Source organism: Pinus tabuliformis, chromosome X (assembly GCF_031772625.1).
Source record: "Pinus tabuliformis cultivar Carrire ecotype Pingquan chromosome X, CPIR1, whole genome shotgun sequence".
Classification (NCBI taxonomy): Eukaryota; Viridiplantae; Streptophyta; class Pinopsida; order Pinales; family Pinaceae; genus Pinus; species Pinus tabuliformis.
Window position 1 is genome coordinate 462071740 of NC_142308.1, and position 23086 is coordinate 462094825.

At 35.0% G+C, this 23086-nt stretch overlaps 1 protein-coding gene across 1 annotated transcript; it reads right to left on the reverse strand.

Annotated features, from left to right (window-relative positions):
• Window positions 1-5803: 5803 nt before the first annotated feature.
• On the reverse strand, window positions 5804-7604 carry LOC149140624 (expansin-B16-like). The gene is made up of 5 exons (XM_089448979.1): window positions 7378-7604; window positions 6849-6961; window positions 6563-6759; window positions 6312-6441; window positions 5804-6221 (listed from the first exon to the last, which is right to left on the reverse strand). Exons 1-5 carry the CDS (start codon window positions 7559-7561, stop codon window positions 6027-6029), a joined length of 819 nt encoding a protein of 272 aa, XP_089305105.1. The 5' UTR covers window positions 7562-7604; the 3' UTR covers window positions 5804-6026.
• Between the last annotated feature and the right edge of the window lie 15482 nt (window positions 7605-23086).

Sequence of the window (23086 nt, forward strand, 5' to 3'; positions counted from 1 at the left end):
AATTGTATTTATCGTTTATCCCCTTATAGGTTTACTCAAATTTCAAGTGTAAACACTCTTTAGATGCAAAATTAAATTCCACATCTAATGAGTACCCGTCATGCAAAGTTTTGAGAAGACCCATATTGATAAAAATTGAAGATACATTAAAAAACATGTTCAACACGTTTTTAATATATCTTCAATTTTTATCAATGTGGGCTTTTCCAAAAGTATGCATGATGGGTACTCGTTGGATGCAAAATTTAATTCTACATCCAACGAGTGCCTACACTTGAAATTTGAGTAAACCTATAAGGAGATAAGCCAAAAATACAATTTAAAAAAAAGAAGTAGTTTTTCTACTTTTCTCTCCAAAATATTTACATGTATTTCTTTTTAAATTTAAGGGATTTTGATTGGTTTACATACTATGACATGGAATTTACATGAAACTTTCATTGACACTTTTAGGCAAAAATTTCCTCTAATGGATGGTGGTGTGATATTCGAAAATCTTGAGAGGGAACATGTCAACTCTAGGCTTTAGAATTGAGTTTTGGGCTTATTCATGTAGCAACTAATCTAAACATTATTTTATAGTCATGTACTCTTTCCTAGTGGATTTTCCATGGGAAAATGCCAAAAAAATAAGGATGATGCCATTTACAATCACACTTGCACATGGCTTATGCAATGATCTAGTAATCACACTTATGACCCATCAAATCATATTTGAGAGTGGTCTATGCGGTTAAACCAACAAGTTTTAGGGATCAATGTGGTCTCCATTTTGACAAGTTTTAGGGATCAATGTGGTCTCCATTTTGATGGAAATATCTTTAGAAGGAGTAGTTGGAGACATCAATATCTATGGATACTCAATTTTAGTTTTAGATTGGTTAAGGCGGTCCAAAAGATAGAGGATTATAGATTTGAGACATTATTTTTTGGGGATATAATGTAAAATAATTCATTAGGAATATCCATGTCTCATTAATTATATGCAAGTCTCATGAATATTAGTGGGAATAAGTGTTTTAAAGTTTTATGGAAAAGCCATTTAAACCAGATTTTTAGAAATACACCTTCATAACATCTTAGCACAACCAAGAGGTAGATAGTTTATCCAAATGAGCTTGTGGAAGAGATCCATGCTCTGTTCATCTAAGAGTTTTTAGAGATGGGGATGAGGATATCCTCACATCTCTAGTGATTGCTTTGTAAGGTGTAGTGGGTAGTTTTTCTCCTTCGATCCATTGAACCAATGATTATTATGTGTTTTGGTAGTTTTCTAATGTTTTGGAGGGTATTTTGATGGCTATATTCTATGTTGAACTTGTGCACCATTGATTGTATGTTTAACTATCGTATTCAATTATTTTATTTTTATTCATGGAGGACATTTTCTCCTGGGAAAAAGACAACCAAAAAAAAGAGGAAGGGAAAAAAATCTACTAGGCCCAATAAACTAGTTGGGCAACATAAACATCAAACAATTCAATCAACCAATCCAATAACAAATAATGAAAACAGGTGAAAAATATTAATAACTGTGATTGATGATATATGTGTAATTTCCATAAATTTCAGTTTTGATCCAAAGAAGAAGTCCTATAAACCGAGTATGTCTCTCTATCTATGTTGTGTTTTGATTCCAAGAAGAGGTCCTATAGACCAGGCAAGTCTCAAGGAAAAATAAGTACAACAAAGGAGACCTGCCTCATTTATAACACCTCTTCTGAGAATACAAAATTATATTTGATAAAAATATATCTACACATATTCTACAAGGAAGGACTAGCATAAATACCCAAGAAAAAAGCTTGTAAGTCTTGAGTTTTGGAAGCTTGGAGGAACAACTAGAAATTTATATAAAATGAATGTATTTTTAAAAAACAGTGTCTTATGGGCGGACTGCCGACTACAATCTAATCACTTCAATAAGCCCATATATATACAATGTATATATGTCTTGGTTAAGTTCTCCTTTAATAACTCGAATCACTTTGCTCGAGTAACTGTATTTTTGTCTTGGGTATTCCGTTGTCGGCCTTTAAAATTTTCAAGAAATTTTTAAGAACTTTATGTCATAGATCTAAGTATTATTGTCATCCTTGGAGGTACGTTGTTTCAACCGATAGTTACATGGATTCTAGTCAAAAGTTATTGACTTGTATGTTGCAATATCTTTTACGCGTAGTCTAACGAGGCCGAGGAGTTATCCGGAAAGTTATGAAAATTCTGGTCATATTTAGAGAAAATCTGGTAAGGATTTTTGTAAATCCAAGTCATAATGGTTAAACTTAAAAATTTTAGGTGTCCTAGATGTTTTTAATGGTGCTGGATCCATTTCCACCATCAAAAACATGATTCAAACACTACCTCTACAAGAAATTTTGAAATTTTTTTGCCTAGATTCCGACCACTTTTGGCCATCCTGGCAATTCCTCCGCCTCCTTAGATGACTCCATATCTTTTATAAATAAAAAAAAAATAAAAATGAGATTATTAAAATGGAACAACTAGATCCCATCAAAGGAGAATATATAAGTTATGACGTATATGCTGCAATATCTTTTATAGATCAAAAAATAGAAATGAGATTATTAAAATGGAACAACTAGATCCAATCAAAAGAATATATATATATATATATGAGGTGACCTATGAGAGAAAAACTTCACAAACATAACACTAAGAAATGAAAGAAGGCTCATCAACCATTGCATGTGAATTTGACCCAATAAGTCCTGATTGCACGTGAATTTGACCCAATAAGTCCTGTGAGCAGATCGTTTAAAAATAAGCTAATTAGCTGTATTATTCTCATGTACTTACAGTTTTGAGAAGAAAAAATATTGTTCATGGAAATGGCCCTTGTTTTGAAAAATCAGTGTTCTAATTTTTTATCTTTCTAAAAATGTTTGATGTCGATTGGCTTGTGTCTAAACAATAAATTAGTGGGATTTTTTTATAAAGTTCTATGGCTACATATTGAGAATCCAAGAACTTTATATCTAAATAATGTATATACAAAAAAACCAACAATTACTGGATGTGATAACTTTTAACGTAATTATAGTTATCCAAAAGAAGCCCACAATTACTGTAGGTAATTTTCTCTAATTTCTTTTCTTCATGATTTCTATCAATGGAAAGTGAGCCTTAAGTTTTTGTGGTCCACTTATACACAGTTACTTGATTCGAATCATGTCACTAATTTTAGATTTAATGCTGTAAATGTTAAACAATTTTTCAAATATTGAAAATTGCAATGCCCAGAAATTCCTGTGATGGTTGGCATTTTGATTAGTCTCATGCTAAAGCGCATATCCACATGCAAAAATGGCTCCAGTCAATGAAATTTGGTAACAAAACTTGGTAAAATCAATGTAATGATTAGATTAGGCTTAGAGATAGAGCCCTTTTGCGATCCAATGAAGTTTTGAATGACCTTTTGTCTAAACAAAGGGTAGGGTGTTTCACCACAAATGAATAAGGTAGGAAAATTCTGGGCATGGAAAATAACTCACTTATCAATTTCGCCAGTATAACTGCTAGCAATGAAACAACCTCCATTATGTTCTATTTTTTGCTGCAAAGACCTCCATTACATTCTTATCAATTTCGCCAGTATGACTGCTAGCAATGAAACAACCTCCATTATGTTCTTTTTTTTGCTGCAAAGACCTCCATTACATTCTATATATTGCTGCAACAACCTCTTGCGTACTCTATAGTTTTCGGACTATTATAGAATGAGAAGACGACATGTTGCAACCAAGGGCACGTCTACTATTCAGACTTCCAGCTTCTAGGGATAATAGATATCTCTGAGGATGGACAATTCTTTATAGGAAATTTTATAATACTAGCAATTGCCTCAAAAGGTGAGAAGAGATTGGGATAGGATTGTTAAATTGAAAAAGTTGTATTTTGAATTCGATAATCAAGAAAATAATAATTAATATATTAACAATTCTAATACTTCATAGACAAATTTATTGGTTAAGAAAAAAGGCCATGTGAAATAAAAATTTAAATATAACAGAAATTAATCCCAAGCTACTGAATGCTTTGATAGGGTAGTCTAAAATGTTCAGAGGTGTTATCCTCCAATACCAGCCATATAAGTTAATGGCAGTTACAGATTAAATCTTTAATAAAATGTTTATAGTCCATTACATTTCTTGAGCATCAATGAATTACTTTCTTAACCCATAACTTCATAATTATTTTTTTGATTTATAATACCGTAATTTCTTTTTTAATCTATAATGCCATAAGCCAAAAATAAACCAGCAATGTAATGTAATATAATATTTAATAAATAAAATACTTAATATTTAATAAATAAAATACTATGGGAAAGAGGTAATCACTACGATTGAAGCTACCTTAGATTTGGATGGATTAGTTCATTCTTAATTGTTTGCTGATATGTTATATTATTGGGGATTGAGGGTTATCTTTGTTATTTAGTAAGTTTGATGGTTGTATGGGATAAAGTATTGTTGCGGTGGTGTTGTTCAACGAGGTCCACAATCGACTCCTTCAGAGCAGATAATGGTTATTTTTAGACACGCCCCATCTCATAGGAGATTATTTTGAATTCCACGTGATACGAACCAGAACCATCCACAAATAAAGCCAAACTCCACAAAAAAGATAAAGAGGAGCTTCAATTAAAATATAAATTTCATCCTGAAATATTAATTTTCTTCTACTCGTAGTAGCAGCAATTTATACGAGGAGCCTAGCCTCTAGATCGTATTCAAAGAAATCTGCAAGGACTGGATAATAAGTTGTAGTCTAAGAACTTTCATGGTGTTGTTAAAGGAAAGTCAAGTTGGATTAGATAAGGTTTCATCCTCATAGGATTGTTAATTTCAAAGGTGGGAAGGATGGATTGCAACAATTCGAAAGGATTTGGGATTTTAGGTGAAGAAATGTGGGACAAAGCTTAACGCTCATTCCCGATTATGATCCATATGGCTTTTCTATCATATGTATTTTTGACAATTATATGATCTTAATATAATCTATATAGTTTTTTTCTCTCTGAAAAAAAGCTTAACGCTCATTCCTCTCTCTCATTTTCTGTAGAGATGTTATTGAAGATTTTTAAACATTTTATCTGACTTTGGCTGTGTAATAACCTGTAATAGTCACAGTGATATAGCTTGTTAAGTGCACCAACAACATACTTTCAACTGCTGAAATAAGTAACTGGATTCACAATCATACGTTCAACGGTTGAAATAAGTAACCGGATTCACAATCATAGGGCAATGACCATGCTCTTTCCTAAGTGCATCTTGGTCTACGTGCTAAAGCTTTCTTCGAAAGCGTGGAACATATCTATCTTAGCAATTAGTGAAAAATATTTACAGCCCCTTCAGACGGATTGCATGCAGCACAGCTCATACGTGGTTGTTTAGTACTTACACACAAAACCCGAAGTCAAAATACCTACCAACCCAAGCTGTAGCAGTCCGAGAGCTTCGTAGCACGCGATTAGGCCATGTGTTCACATATTTGTAAAATAGCAGCTTGGAATAGGATACGGTATCCTGGAAATGATCCGGTAATTTTAGCAATATGGAAAGAAAAAAAAATCAAGAGATATGTGTAAGTCGAACATAACGTTTAATATAGAGTTGAAATTCAATGGATCTTCCTACCACAAAACCATAATTGGCTTCCCAAAAGAGTTTTGAGTTTTTCTCCATGAATAGAAAAGGCTCAATTTCTAACTAATAGTAAGAGTAAAATATAGGATATTAACTGTTATAAAACTATAAGTCGTAGTACACTGGTTTTGAGTTTTTCTCCATGAATAGAAAAGGCACAATTTCTAACTAATAGTAAGAGTAAAATATAGGATATTAACTGTTATAAAACTATAAGTCGTAGTACACTGGTACATATGTTAAGGACCATAATATAAAACTGCAACTCCTAGTACACTGGTATCTGCACTACTAGCCACATGGTAAATTTGTACATATGCTAAGGACCATAAGCTGCATAGGATGAGATGGTTAATCATAGTTGACGAGGGATCTGTATGTAGAACGGGGTTGCCAATTCTGTGGAATAACGTTATTTGCAGTAAGCGTTCTTCCAGTTGAAAGAGACTGCAAGCGAATAGAGAATGGAGCTTGTAAAGGGCCGCTATTCAAACACCAATTTGCACCCCATATCTGTTGCATTCCTTGCCATGTATCAGAGTTTGCCTGCATACATGACAATTCAAACATGAATTTACTTGTAATGATTGATTGATATACACAAGTGGAATTGAACTGATCTTTACAGTTACAAACCTGCTTTAGATCGACTGCTCCAAGATCGCCATCTCCGTCTTCGTATTCAACAAGGATGGCGAACCAATGGTCACTGGCGCCTTCGTTGACATGGAATGCAATATTGTTCCCCGGATATTCGCAAGGTACACTATGTAATATAACACAAGAAGGCATTATCAAGCAAGTAAAACAATACAAACATGTCAAAGGAATTCAAGTCTGCAATTTCCTCTTATCTATTTTATTGCGGAGTAGGAGTAGATAGGTACCGTCGGAATAAAATAGAGACGATTCCGGCATTGAGAAGATCGGAAGATGTACCGGGAGATGCCATGTCAGTGAAGGAAGTACCACTGAGATCAAAGTGTATTTTGCCGCTACCTGAGCAGATTCCACCGGGACATTCATCTGTAATCACCACAGTCACTGCAGTCTGGGAGCACACACTGTTCTCCGTGCACTTTACCTGTTCACATACAACATTTAACAAGGTGTCGAACTTTATGAATACCACAAAGAGTGAATAACGCAATATAAATGTGAATATAGTTAAACCTGATAACAAGCTCCGCATCCTTTCCCTCCTTCGAATAGGGCAGGGCTTCCTGCAGCTACTTTTGATTGGAAGGGCTTCTCTTTCACTACACTGCCATATCCACATGCTCCACCTGTTACAAAACAATAATATACTTTGTAAGTTGATATTCTTATGATTCTCAAATTTTATTACGGGGTTTTACTTAATGAATTTTGGATATATATATATATATAACAAGTGTTTTTATGGCATATTAAATAATATTATTAATTTAATTATATATTAAAAAATATTTTTAAAAATCAGATTATTTAACTCTCTTAGAATACATTTTTTTATTTAAAAAAACTCTTACTTCATCTATTTTTTTATAAATTTTTATATTTTTTCATTAAATTTAATCTAATATAAAAACCTTTTACTCCTGATATATATCCTCATTATAAACCCAAGATATTATAAAACCTTTACATTAAATCAATGTACAAATAATATCACACGATTAAAAATTAATACCCAAAATAAACGATTATGCATTGCACTTACCCTCGCTCCCGTCTCCATCTGGACTGCCATACCATGTAGCAGTGGCTGGTTGCCAATCGCTACCTACTTCTACTAACCTATGTTTATCGAGATGGACACCAAGAGCGATTTCAGAGAATATAAGTACTACACTGCAAGTTTCAAGTGCTACCACATAGGCCAAACTAGGTGTCGACTTTCTCATTTTTAAGCAAAGATAAAAGACAATTAGTTTTTCCTGAGCTCAAAGCAATTGTTGCACCTTAAGAAATGGGAAGAACGGCACAAATTTATAGCAACTTCACCGTTATGGCAATTGGTAAGTGCATGGTTTTCTTTTCCTGCCTCACGAAATCATGTCTGTCTGTCGCGTGCGGGAGGCCCACCCGTCCATTTTGTGTTTAGGGCAACGTCATGAATGAAGCAGTGAGCAGGAGCTGGAAGGAGACTTGAGTAGTAAGGCGTTGTCCCCCGGGGTCACAAATGCGCTCTAAAGCTATTTTTCACTACGGGTTTTAAAGTTATTTTTCATTTGAATTTGGTGATTTTTTTTAATGGTTTGAAATAGATCACCACCAATAAAAAAAATTCGATTAATAATTATAATTCAAATTTTCCAAAAATTTTATCTTACAAAAATCATAAAAAAAAAATTTCACTATTTTCCTAGCAAATTTGTGACATGATAGACTAATAGGAGCAGTAATAATGATGGACTACGATAGACTAATAGGAGCAGTAATAATGATGGACTTCAAAAAGTGTGAGAGGACACGATAATAGGCCCATCGTAGAATTTCAGACAACCAGAAAAGGATGGAAAGAAAAAGAGGGAAAGCTGGTCGTGCATTTGCATGCGGTAGCCCATTAAAGATGCCCAAGCCCATTGGGTTCCAATGTTCAACTCGTGATATAATTTGTATAATTTTGGACGTAAGCGGACTGAGTATCTTACACAATGAGATGGATCCGAAAGATGATGGCAACGTGTTTGTCTGTGTATTTCAAAAAGTGTACAGAGATTTTCACACAATCGATTCCACATTTAGTTAAAAACCGCCATTTGTTCCTGATTTACTCGTTCAGAGCTTGAAAGTTCAGGAAAAGGAGGAGACCGAAAGATAATTAAGCATTGATTGCGGAAACTAAAGCATCAGAGGAGGCAATTTTAAGGTATAGTGTCCTTTGATTTCAGTGATGAGAAGGAAAATGCTAAAAAAGGATTTGGAATTTGTATGCGGCAGCCCACATGCCTACGTTGCTTTTTAATTTACTAAATCCAAAGAAGGATGGCAGGATGGCAACGTCATTGTCTCTATATTGAGAATGGAGTATAAGGTGATTTAAATATGACACCCTCTAGTGACATTTAACGTGAGATGTTCAATGCACTTTCAAAAGATTCACTTATACAAACCACAGGCACAACTGCCATAAACCTTACTTGTCACAATATTTTCCAAAATGTTTAAATGTATCACATCGTGTTTCCTTTGAATGCATGGCAATAAATCTTATTAGTCCTCGCCATGTGGCAATGGCATGGGACTATAGTAATCAAAAAGATGGACTTTAACATTTATTTAACATCCCTATTCTGACAAATGACAAGTTACTATTATGAATAACCAAACTTTTTAAGACGAATCACTTTGATCGTCTTATTTAGCCTCTTCCCAAGGCAGGAGGCTAAAAACATAAGTTATATTCATTTTTTCCCTTGGCATTTGGAAATTTTGCTTAGCAGAGTAAACTAATGCGAGCATTAGTTTAAAACATTAAATGTTATAACAATTGAATTAAATTAAGGTGAGAGACTTGGCCTAATCCCTGAAGATCAGATACTTTGGAACGTCTACGTCTGCCACTGATGTCTGCATGTCCGTCTGCCACTGTCTGCATGTCTAGTGCGCCTGCCACTTGCCACCGCTTCAATCTAGGTGCCATGCCAGCGCTTGCCTACATTGTCATTGCTGTCGACCACTGCATTGTTTCATTTCTGAGCTAGCAGACCACTGCATTGTTTCATTTCTGAGCCAGCAAACCAGTCACCCAGAGCCGCTATTGTTTCATTTCTGAGCCAACAAACCAGGTTCAGGTTCGGGCCATCTTAACTAGCAAGATTCAGACACTGCAAGATTCAGACGCTACAGAGGGAAGAGAACCTGCCTGAGCATAATGAAGCAAACCAGGTTTAGGTTCGAGCCATCTTAACCAGCCAGATTTAGACGCTACAAGATTCAGACATTGCAGAGGGAAGAGAACCTGCCTGAGCATAATGAAGCAAACCAGGTTCAGGTTCGGGCCATCTTAACCAGCCAGATTCAGACGCTGCAGAGGGAAGAGAACCTGCCTGAGCATAATGAAGAAATGAAGAAAAGAAGGATGAGACTACTTTCTTGCAGCTAAGCCAGGTATTAGCCAGGAAGAACATTACCTGAGAGGAATGCGAGTGGCACGGTCACCTACTCCCAGTCCATCCTCTTAGTTCGCATGCTTTACCTTTCCACCTGAGAACTAGTCAGTACGATTACGCTACACTCATCTGCCTACCCCTTGTGCTAAAAATCGCAGATGAGTCGGGCAATTCCCCAAGTCCTGCATAGAAATCATCATCATCATCTAAATTATTGGAACCTGAAATGCATAGCTTAGCTACATCCTGCACGAATGCTAGAGGCTCGTCTTCTTGAATTTCTATGGAAGAGACCACGCGTCACTCTAGTCTCCCAGGGGAATTTATGATCAGCGAGAAGAGATTATCAGACGAATTTATACAAGCTGCTGCCTCTTCTGGAGTCGATGCCACTTCCTGAGAAATGTTGGAACTCTTTTCTGAGACAATGGGAGCTACTCCAAGCTGAGACTGAGACTGCTTTGCAGGGAGGCTGGCGTTCGAATTGGAGTTGGCACGATTAGCAGGCCATAGATGATTGTGATATGAGGTGTATGTAACTATCAACATGGATGGATCAGTGCAGCTCCATTCCGCTCATCCGCTTCTAGCTAAAAGAACCAGCTACGCTACGCTTCGAGCTTCCTTCATTCAAGATAGAATGAACAAAAACATTCCACATGACCCGAATTTCCACACGACCAACAGCAAAACTAGCACTATGGCTCCCCAGCAGCTCATTTGTTATGCAAATAGGGAGATCTTCTATTATGCTCACGGGTATACACTCTCGATTCACACATTCCCCTAACTACTTACTACACCCATTCCAGGTTTTCATGACAGCCGAGAGAACCTCAGCTCATGCTTGCTGCTACTGCAGGTACTAACCAAGCTTCTAAGTTTTTTCGCTCAACTATCCAACACGCAAGATTAACATAGAATGGTACCTGTCACCATTGTCCTGCTCTTCAGCCACGTTTCGATCATGCATTATGCATTATGTTCAACCACGTCTCTTGTTATGTTGGCTTTTCTCTCGTGGTGGGGCCAAAAACCCGGTTGGCTTGTCTTAATAAAATGATTATTCTGAAGTATGAATATTTAAACTATACCATCTAAACCACAATTTCAGTGTTGGACAACAAATCTTTGCAAAAAGGGAGAGAAACCAAATGAAGGGTTTCTTAGCAAAACACTTCTGGTTGGTGGCAAGTGTTTGGTCAATTTAGTGTGTTCTAAATTGCTGATTAAAATGTCAATCCGGGATTCGTAAACTGACGAAGTGAAGTGTACTATATGTACAAGATAACCATTTTCTTAGTCTTTTGTCGTTTTTGAGTTTTTTTAGTTTGTTTTTGGATTTATCTTTTATGGATTCCTTAGTGTGTAATGGCGAAAATGAAAGTTAAGTATGGATGGTAATGGTGATTTCTATAGTGATTTTCCAAACTTAAAAGTGTTCAAAAAGAAAGCTCTAAAATAACTGTAATGAAATGAATTCTTAAGAGGAAGTAAATGTATCAAACAGTGAACTAATGACAATGGCCCAATATCCTTACTGCTGTATGAAAAAGAAAGTAAAAACTGAACTTAAAGCAATTCAAAGACTGAAAGTAAAGCAACTAATTCACACTACTTCAACTCTTCTGATCCTTTACCCTTCAACTCAATCTGCCTTATGGGAAGCAATCATGAACAAGTTAAGCAATATGATATCTAAATTGCATAAAGGAAACTAATCACACTACTTCAACTCTTCTGATCCTTTACCCTTCAACTCAATCTGCCTTATGTGAAGCAATCATGAACAAGTTAAGCAATATGATATCTAAATTGCAAGAAAGCAAACTAAATCACACTACAATAAGTAATATTCTGATTCCTTACTAGTAGAGTCACTTGACTATAGAAAGAAACCATAAACAAATGAGTAGTATGATGTCTAAGTAGCAGAAAAATAAATAAGCAAAACACAATTTGAAAAATGACAGTGCTGGAATTAAACTTCAGAAAATGAAAATTAGCAGGAAGGACAAGATGATCTCATATGTCAGTAGTTATCAAAAAGATGAAAATTTGCCCGAGCTGCTTAAGAAACCTGTAGAAAAGCACTGATCAGCTGACAGCTATAAGAAAACATAAATGAAAATGTAAACAGCAGTGAACTAAAAACATCAAAACAACATGTTATATACAAGCTAATAATTATGAAAGCAGAAACATAATAAAATCAAATGAGAACTATACAAAGCTTTAGTGCGCAGGGGCCCTCTGCCACCTCAGCCAGTCAACGAACAGTCACAAAAACGAGCTTAGGAAAGTAGTCTTCTCATGTATTAAAGCAACAACAAAACACGTAAAACAGAGTACAGTGGGGTGATAACAACAGTCAAAAATTACATCCCCAAAAGCCTTTTTACACAATGTTTATCAACGCGTTATTTATAATGAAAAGTGTTGTAACTAACTCCTAAATCTTATGCTGTTAACTGCGTTGCCAGAGACACGTAGATCTCCTCAGCCCGAGATCTAGCGTAATGGTCATCATGTCCATTAAATCTTCGGAGTGGTAGCTGCTGGATTCAAGTTACGGGGTTGATCTCCAGGTGTGCCGATATCTCTGTGAGCTGAGGACTATGCCATGTAAACCTTCACGTGCTCAAAACAGAGACGTGCCACCGCTAAATTCCTTGGTTGGCTTTGCTTTTGACCCTTGTTGACCGTGACCGTTTATGGATGATTTGGCTGATCTAAAGGGACACGTTCCATGTACACGTCACCTGTAGCTTGCCCATGTGGCTCGTTTCTTCATAGGACACTTGCAGCATAGCCTTTAACAAAATGGCTGCGGAAACCTGTGCTGGCTGCGGAAACTGACAAGTTTCCGCAACTGCCTAAACAAAAATCTAAACCAAACAACAGTCATAAGCATAGTTAGAAAACCATGACAGAAGCTCTTTTTAGACTATAATGCAATGATTTAACAGCTTGGTGGATGAAGTAAGTGGAAAAAGAAGGCTGAGAGGGTGTATAGGAAGGTGCAGGTTTGAGGCTCAACAACAAGTGCTACTGGCAGGACACTTGTTGTGGCGTTTGTTCTATTGGCAATATGGTTTCTTGTTTACCACACATCAGGCCATCGTAAGAATTGCATATTCTCACGATTGCCTGCATCTTTATTTTCTTTGTTCTTTGAATATCAGTCGAGTTAACGAACTGTATTCTTTATGTCCTATGTAAGAGATTCCCTGTTTCATACATTGAGATTTTCATGAATACTTAATAATCTTTATCTCTATGTTCCGGTTCTTATACTCGCAAATGTCTATGTAATTGCGAAGAGATGCAGATTTTGCCCATACAAGAGGAAATTCAAATAGTATAAACTGTATATGAATGTATCTGCCAAAAAAACTGAAACCATTTTTTGTCCATAAGCCTTAATATGAACTGCGTAAGCCAAAAATGTATAAAACCAAGAAACTAAAATTGGAGAATAAATTTGCATATAAACGTTAGCTAAATCTGTAATTATAAGCTAATTTAAACTACACCCATAATTCCAAAATTGGAATGAAATATTTTTCATAAATAAAGATCTCTAATTATGGCAGAAGAAATTAGGTGCCAAGCAAAAGTTCTAGAATATTTAGACCTTAGACATTTAGAAAAAACATTAACCCATATTAAACTGCATTATCTGAAACAAAATTTAATTATGGTGAGGTGCGCAGGAGATGTTTTATCTCCATATGCGCAGTGTAGGTATACAGAAACTGGTGGGCTTGCCTGCATCTGCTTCTAGGACTGCACATGGAATTGGTCCACTCACCCATGCTTCTGACTGTTCAAGTTGATCGATAATGGAAATCGTTTCTGACTTAGATTACATGGTGGGCTGGTCGAGAGAAATTGAGCCAGGGCTTGCATGCCGACTTGCTAGGACGCGTGTCTAAACCTGACAACCATGCAATCCTCAACTACTCGCTCGCTGCACATAAGGCAGGGACTGACTGCCTAAACGTGACAACCATGCAATCCTCAACCACGCACTCTCTGCACTTAAAGCAAGGACTACCTGTTGTGCAGCCCCTCTTGTTTGATATATCATGTCCAAAATTGTCAAAGTATATGACATCTTCTGTCCATTAATTGAATAGCTTTGGTAAGATAGCAGATGCTTTTGTCTAGCTTAAACTTAAAATTCAATAGAACTAAGTTTATTTCTATTAGCACATTTCTTCATTGTTTGTATGAGGGTGGCCATTATTGACGGTGTGGTAGTCAAGTTGTGCCTAATTTTCTTTAGATGGCACACGTAGCTTTTAAATTTTTCTTAGATGTTCTTGTTGGTAGTGTCTAGAGGTGCAACCAACTAAACCTAGTATGTTTACTAATCCAAATAATATCATGTGTTTTCTAAATTTTTAATTTAATTATCAATATTTACTAATAAAATGAAGGGGAGATATTTAATTTCAAATAAAATGAAGAGGAGCATTTAATTTCAAATAAAATGAAGAGGGGCATTTAATTTCAATGGAAGATGTTAGAATATTTTTAATAGTATATAAAAATTAATGTAAGTAATTATGTTTTTTATATTTTTTAATTAAATTAATTAATTAAAAAAAATTATATGAATAATTGTGATATAAAATAAATTGTGTTTTTTGGGTATGTGGAATTGATAAGTCATGGTATTATAATAAACTTATAAATTGTGCTTTTTGGGCATGTGATATCGATAAGCCATTGCATTGTTTCAAATTTTATTGTGAAATGTATAATAAAATAAGTGTTCAATTAGTTCTTATGATTTTTTAATTTTAACAACATAAAGTGTATAATGAAGTAAATATTTTGATGCCTACAATGGATTGATCTTTATGAACATTTATTAACCATTTAATTTAGCTATTTAATTTATATAATTACTCTATTATATATTTAAATGGCTAATAAATTAGTATCAAAACAGTTAAATCATAAAAATTAGCTAAATTATAACTTTCTTTTAAATATTATTATAAGTTATAAAAAAATTAATATATGAGTTAGACATGTATATATTTAAAAGAACATGTAACAATATTAACCATGGAGATTCATCCCCACTTTACAATAGAATTTTTTAACTTGTCAAAAACATTTGTTACAATAACATGGGCCAATACCACATGCTCAATATAACACATGTTGATAATTATTTGGAGATAAATTAATTAAAATGGAATAAAAAACTTGGAAATAAATTTGCAGTCTCCATATGTGACTACTACTAAGAATATAATATTTTTTGATAATTAAATTAAAATTTTGGAAGACCTATTCTAAAATAGACACACCTATAAACAAAATTACCATTGTTATATTCTTTTCATAACTAAGAGTGATCTTGTTAGTAAAGTTAAATATAATAATTGAATAGATATAATTAAGATGGATTTAATGATTCTGGGTTAAAGATTAATTATGATGATGATAATGATGATTAATATCTATTGAAATTATAGTTGTTTTATCCATATTAAAATAATTAAAGATAATTTACTTTCATTTTTAATCTTATTTTCATGTGTAAAAATATTAGAAAAGTAAATATCCAAAATTATATAGTTTTAATTTCTAAGCTAAGAAGGCATTCTCCAAATGGGGTGTTAAGGGATGTGACTAGGGGTGATGAGTAAGGAAGCCATCGCCATAAAAAATGAGTTAAGTAGATGTGGCCTACCACCTCACATGTGTAATGTACTAAGAAGTAAGGGTTAAATGTGCTTGAAAGAAATTCAACCCTCCATGGTTTGGGATGGTCTTTTCCTTATAATTCCAACTTAGTGCAAGCCACGTGTAAGCTAGTAACAGATCTACAAATAATTGGATTAATGATGGCATTTATTTCAATCTATATATTTCCATATTTAGCTCTAGATTGTCTCTACAACTAGCCTCTCCTCTTGGTTCTCCTTGTTGTGTGCCTCTACTCTTTCCCTCCCTCCTTTTTGAGGCACTATGAGTTTGGCTCCAATTTGTTTCATGGCTTCGTAAACTCCTTGTTTTGGTTTTGAAACTTTGGTTCCCTTTCTTCGCGTCACCACATCCACTACTAAGATTCCTAGCATTCTCATCCCTTTCATTTCTTTCTTCACATTGCCACCATTACATGATAGATAGCTAGATAGAATAGAGGGGGGGATGACACAACTCACCAAGGTGTTCACAAGATCAATTTAGAGCTGAGTATCCAATGTGTGTGTTTGATAGCCACAATCCATTAGTAGTGCAAAAAGGACTTAATGAGATGAAGGAACAATCACATCAAGACATGACTTTTTCCTCAGTCTTGGAGGTGGTTGAGGAGCTAGCATTTTGGGTTCTTGATATAGGGAATATGAGGGATCAACAAAACTAATAACTCCACAATTTTGACTTGTATTGGCACACCAAGTTTCTCCTAGTAATGGTCTTACTTAGGTGCAATAATTTGAAGCATGATATTTTACTAATGTTAGACAAAATTCAATTACAGCTAAAGGATGTAGATGAGTGGCACATTAGCATCAAAGAAATTTTTAATCCTAGTCTAGCTCATGGGACCAATAGAAAACACATGGCAGTGTCATGACAGGTGGAAAAAGAAGAAGTGAAATTGAAAAGGAAGAAATTTTTAGTCATACAATGGCTTAGTAAGATATTATATTTGATTTAATAACATTTTTTTAAGAAAATAATATCAAAGAATAAGTAGAAAGAATAAAGTAATTGCAAGAAAAAAAAGATGTAATACCCCTCTATTTTCTACTTTTAATGTTGATTCTTTTAGGCATGGACTTATTAGTGGACTGAATTGCTATTAAAGTCATCATTAAACTTTTGTCATGATGTAATTGGTCATATTATTGTTAATAAAAAAATTGTTTGAAAAAATATTCAGGAAAGAGCACTAGAGATTGGACATGTCTTGCTAGTTTGGAAACAACTGTTGGTGGTTAAGTGTAAGATGGACGTTCCGTAAAAATCTTCTAAAAATCCATGGAAAAAAAAATAGAAATAATTGGATTTAATATGATATGAAAAAAGATCATATTAAATCACTTAGTTAGAGAAAGACACTAAGTTGAGGTGGAATAAAGCATTGTGGAAGAAAAAGGCAGGGTTCAAAGAAAAAGAAAAAAAATTGAAAAAACAAAAAAGACAAAAAACCTAAGCAAAAGGGTCATGTTGCTAAAAATATGTTGGGAAGAAAACCTATGAATAAACCACCGAGGAATCAATGGGGATTGTTGATTTTGGAGGACAAGGAAATGTTAGCTCGATGCGAATTGGTAAAGGCAGTTTATCGTTGCGAGGAATGTGCTCGGTTCTTAACTATTTTTCCCAAGCAGAAATTCCGATTAGAAATTTGGTTGTGTTCTTTTATTTGTGATGAAAATGAATACGCGTAGCCTGTAGTTGTACCACCTAGGGTTTTACCTTGCCAGATGAAATGTTTACGAATGACAAGTCTTTCTGAATTAACGACGAGATTTCTTATCGTTTCTTGCATGTCCCTGAAAAAGTAGGGTTAGCTGATAGGGTTGTCGGGTATGTTCATTTATGGTTGTTGAATGGTCACTAATATGTACAAGTAGTAATATCAAAAACTACATAGTAATTATGCTTGCATATGATTATGTTCGGTATATGAAACATGTATATATGTGTAGTATCTATAAAGGTGGACTCTGCCAGGTAGAAATCTAAATAGGATAATTGGACAACGGATTGTGGGCGAATCCTTCGGTGTAAGAAATATATATATATATATATATAAAACAAATATATACATTAGCTTTGGATATGTAAGAAATTAAACTCGAATATAAGCCCCTCTATTTTTCTGTGGTAGTTAAGTGCAACCGAATTATACTGAAAGTGTATATGTGTGGAGTTGTATATAACGAGATCATCCTATATGCAAAGGGTAGAATTATGAAAATGAAAACCATTATTGTGCACACAAAATGAGAACTTGAATAGAGACCTTGGTGCATGTACAGTAGAATTTGTTTAATTAAATATAAGTACATGTTGAGAGAAGAGTGAAACTACGTAAGTTGTTGAGTGTTTTAATTGTACAATGAAAGATTTGGGTATTAGATATTAGACAAGTGAACATTGTTCGCTCTTTTTTTTATTAAAGATGGGATGCACAAATTGCCTTGAATATGGGAAGGACTTGAATTCATGTCGAATGTAGGTAGGGATGCAGGAATCGTGTTTCTAACAAAAACCTTGAAATGAGTTTACAAGCTCTGAAGTTGTATGTAACTTCACATAGGAATATTTTTTTAAAGGAATCAATAGTGGGAAGTTATATAAAATATTTTTATACATGAATACTATCAAAATTGAAATTTAGCATTGCGCACACATGGTGAGAGTTGGCCTAAAGCTTAAAGTTTAAGTGCATAGGTACCTTGTTTATTTTACGACAAGTACGTACTGGAAGGGGTATCAAACTTCCCCCGTTATCTACCAATCATAAAAAATATATCATGAGAAAATTGTCTCTAAATACGATAGACCAAGTATGTTAGAGGCACTTGATAGCTAGTAACACAAGACTCGGTTATACCTCTAGAATTATAGAAATTAGTAGGGTTCGTAAAACACAGAAATGAGAATGCAAAGTAAAGATATAACATAATGAAATATAGATGGTTCATAAGTGCAACACAATCTTAAATATATACAAACAAATGGTAATATAAAGGTTAAGTGCATTAAGCACAAAGATTCATAATAAAAAGATAACTGAAATACGCATTGTCTATGAACAAAGGAAACCATTATCAAATTTTTAAGTATATAGAATAAATTATGATATCAATAAGGGATTCATTCCATATTAAACTCACAAGTAATTGTAGGAAGAGTATACTATACATAGAGAGAGAAAAGTAGAGAAAAAAATGGAAAATAGTGGTAGGATTTCAATACATACATGCACAAACTCAATCTAGAATACCATAGTTATGGGTAAATGATCAATATAATCATCTTGTATTAAAATTGGAGAAAAAAATAACAAAAGTACATTACATTTATGTACAACTTAGATGTAGATCTTAGAAAAAGCATCAGGAATGACCCAAAATACTTTCAACCTTGTCACTATAGTGAAGGAAATAAAATCCACTAATGGATTTAAACCATTTTATATTTTAAGAGTTTCAAACTACTAAGGAACTAGTGTGTCCTTTACAGACAAAATAAAAACAAGAACCAAGATCATTGTTCGCAATAAAATTACTAACAAGCCACTCATGGCCTTCACGCTGGTACCTAGTTAAGGGGCTTGACCCTTAACAACATAGGACGAATTTGAAACCATGGATAGTGAAACCAAGGGTGCAAGCGAACTTCCATCATATAGATGGAAAGAATACGAAATCGAAACCTATAAGAGAAATTCTCAAATCAGTCTCTAAGAACTGCCTGGACCAAGAGGACAACTTGGAGGTGAAATCAAGAGTGAAGTTGTCATGGGAGTACCTATCAGGGAAGCCACAAAAAGTAGAAATAGGTCAAGGACAATGAAACTAAATGATGGTCTAGAGAGATATCTTAACCCACATAAGGGAATAAAATAACCAAGGAAGCAAGTTAACCAATAGGAGGACCAAATTAATAGAAGAACTATATAACTACCTGAGAGGGAGTGCTGATTTTGGAAGGGAATCCTCGCTGCCTAAACATGTACATCATTAGTAAAAAAAATTAGAGTAATCATGGAAGGAAACTTAATAACAAAATAAATAGACACAAGTATGATATCAACAAAATAAGGAAGGGAAGGAAAGCTTTGAAGGGTCGTACGAATAAATAAACTCGTAGCAAAATCCTCATAATTGTAATTGTTGGACCAAAAGGCCCACTTAATGCACTTTCGCCTACAAGACTAATGTCCCAATCCTTTGCTAGATGGAAATAAAATAATTTTGAACATGTTAGACCCCCAAAATTACCTAAGAGTGCCAATATCCCAATATAATGAGAGTGCTAGGATTAACTCTGAAAATCATCCGAGTTAATTTTAGTTAATTTTAACATTTACGACATTGTTCATTGTATTGGAAGTTGAACATAAAATTAAAATAATGACCCCAATACAATGAGAGTGATGGGATTAACTCTGAAAATTGTCCACATGAGAGAGCAAAGTAAAACCTCAACCTATCGCTAAGGACACTCCTCCTTACTGATTTCACGAACAATGAACCTCAGTGGAATACCTGCAATACATTGACAGAGCATGATTAAATAAAGTACATCAGATATAAACCCTGAGTAAAAGAAAGAATCCCCAAAACGAAATCTTACCATGGGATCCTTTTTTTCTCCATGTGATTCTCACTACAACAGAGGAATACAAGTGTGAATAACTCCATTTGGACACAAAAAACATAACACAGGTGCAAAAACTCTGTCAACATGCATGATGTTGCTCTCGGGAATAACCAAATGAAATGAGAGTTGAATTCCCAACATACAAGTATAGATTTTATTGTAGATTTACAAGCTCATGTGATCTACTAAAACAAGAGACAAGAATTTACTTTTACTTTCAACCAGCAGAAGCGAATAGATCTATGAAAACAATATGAACAAGAAGAAGACAAATCAATGGCACATAAAAAAATAAGTTTTTATGGGGAAAGACACTTCTCAAAACCCCACCTATATGTATTACATTAATAAGAAATATGAGTGAAGATACAAATCTTGTTCTGACTAGAACAATTCTGCACAAGTATGCTCAACTCTCTACCTCACAACCGTGCTCTTAGCCAACACTTAGCCAATTTACATTGCCTGCCAAGCCCCTATTTCCTTGTGAAATTCCTAGGCTGAATAGCCCATATTAATGGGAATCCAGTGCTTTCAAAACTGCACAATCCAATCTAGGTCGTCTTCTTGATTACATGCATGATCTATACATCTCAGTAAATCATACAACTGATAGTACATTGTCCCTGCACTCTAGTCTCAACTAGATCTTTCTCAAAATTGACATGCATGAGTTTCCGATGAGAGAATCTTTAGTTATCTAGAGTAGCACCTGTGGATGCACCAGTGCACTAACTGACTGCTAATCCTCTACTAGTTCAACAAACAACTATAACTAGTTTAACTATCTACAAGTCAATAAATTTAGTTATCTAATTACAACTCAATATAAACTCATAATAGACGCATAAAATATAGGGAGAACACTTACATCACTTCCAAAAGACTTCCAACTTGAAATTCATAAGCTAATTAAGTTAATTAAACTTAATTAACTATTTACAAGTTGTTATGAGAATATAATTCTATTTTAATTCTCAGTTTAAATTCAAGGACAACTTTAAACTGGAATTTATTGTTGCCATTTCTCAATGCTCCCTCTCAAAAAGAAAGGGATTATCTTCTACCCCACTCCTATCTCTGTGAAACTCGAACTTATATCTTGATAATGCCTTTGTCAAAATGTCAGCATCTTTCTCCTCCATGGGAATTTACTCCAACAACATAATCTGCCTCAATACACAATCTCTCAGAAGATGATATCAGATATAAATATGCTTGGACCAATCATGAACAACTAAATTTTCAAAGAGTTTGATACAACTCTGATTATCCTAGTAAACCACAGTTGGATCTATCTGCTGACAAAACAAACCAACCATAATCTTCCTCATCTAGATGGCCTTACATGTTACTTGACTTGTAGCCATGTACTTTGCATCTGCTAAATTGAGTGCAACTAATCTTTATTTCTTGATGTACCAAGAATCCATCACTGACCCAATATGGAAGATCCCTCCTGATGTTCTCTTCTTGTCAGATGGACTCCCTTCCCAATCTATATCAATGAAGCCTTGAAGCTTCACTCCCTCTATCCGTTTGTACCATAATCCATACTGAGTAGTGCCCTTGAAGTATCTCAACACATTCTTTGTAACCTTCCAATACAGCTTGGTAGGCCTAACCATCACTTGACTAACTTGGTTAATTTCATAGCACATATTCGGTCATGTGTTCATCAAATACATGAGTGAACCCACAAGCTTCCTGTAAACAATAGCTTCCACTACTTCCCCTGAAGTAGCCTCATCCTTCCTCCAGTTACCTTCTAGAGTAGTCTCCATGGGTTTGCTGCCCTCCATGTGGAACCTCCTGAGTATCTCATTGGCATACTTGCTCTGAGACACAAACAATTCCCCATCACCCTACCATACTTCCATGCCTAGAAAGTAATGCATGAACCCCATATCCTTCATCTCAAACTCTCTTGCAAGGTCCTCCTTGCAAGACTTAATCAACTGATCATCACCTGCAAAAATCAAGTCATCAACATACAAAACTAAGATCAACAATTTACCTTCCACCACTTTGTGGTATAGGTCTACATCCACTTTACTCTTTGTTAAGCCCAACCTAGTGAAGTAGCTATCGATCCTGGTGTACCAAGCACAAGGTGCTTTCTTTAGCCCATAAAACTCTTTCTTGAGCCAACACACATGCGACTCATGGTCGAAGGTTTCAAAACCTTCAGGCTACCCTATGTACACGTCTTCCTCAATCATTCCATTAAGGAAGGTTGTCTTTATATCCATTTGATGTATCTTGCAACCCATCTATGCTGATAGTGTCAATATAGATCTGATCGATGGGTACCTTACAACAAGAGCAAAGGTCTCATCATAGTTAATCCCCTCTACATGTGAAAAGCCACAAGCCAAAAATCTAGCCTTATGCTTCTCCACACTACCATCTGTAGCTTTCTTTACCTTGTAAATCCAACGGGAGCTCACCACGGACATTCTTCGGTCTCATTACCACATCCCAAACACTGTTACGAACTATGGAGTCATACTCCTCCACCATGGCATTAACCCAAATCAATTGTTGCACTGCTTCCTCAAAGGAATATGACTCTCTCACAACACATCCACTCATAAGAGCCATGTATCTAGTGTACATATCACATGACTTCCTATGTCTGCGCTATGATGTGGGTGATCCCACATTCTCTCTAGCATCTGAAAACAATCTATTTGCCTCTTTGGTGTTCTTTTTCCCATCTCTGGAAGACTCTACCTAAGTGGATGTATCCACTCTCAGATCCTCTACATGTGGCTACTCCACATCAATCTGAGGCTCCTCAACCTTAGCTGCTACAATCTTCTCAACCGCATGTAGTTGAAGCTCCCTCTCAAGGGAAACACGCATGGTCTTCTCCTCATCCAATTTGACATCCATGTGAATCACTATCATCCTATTAGTTAGCAAGTACACCCGATA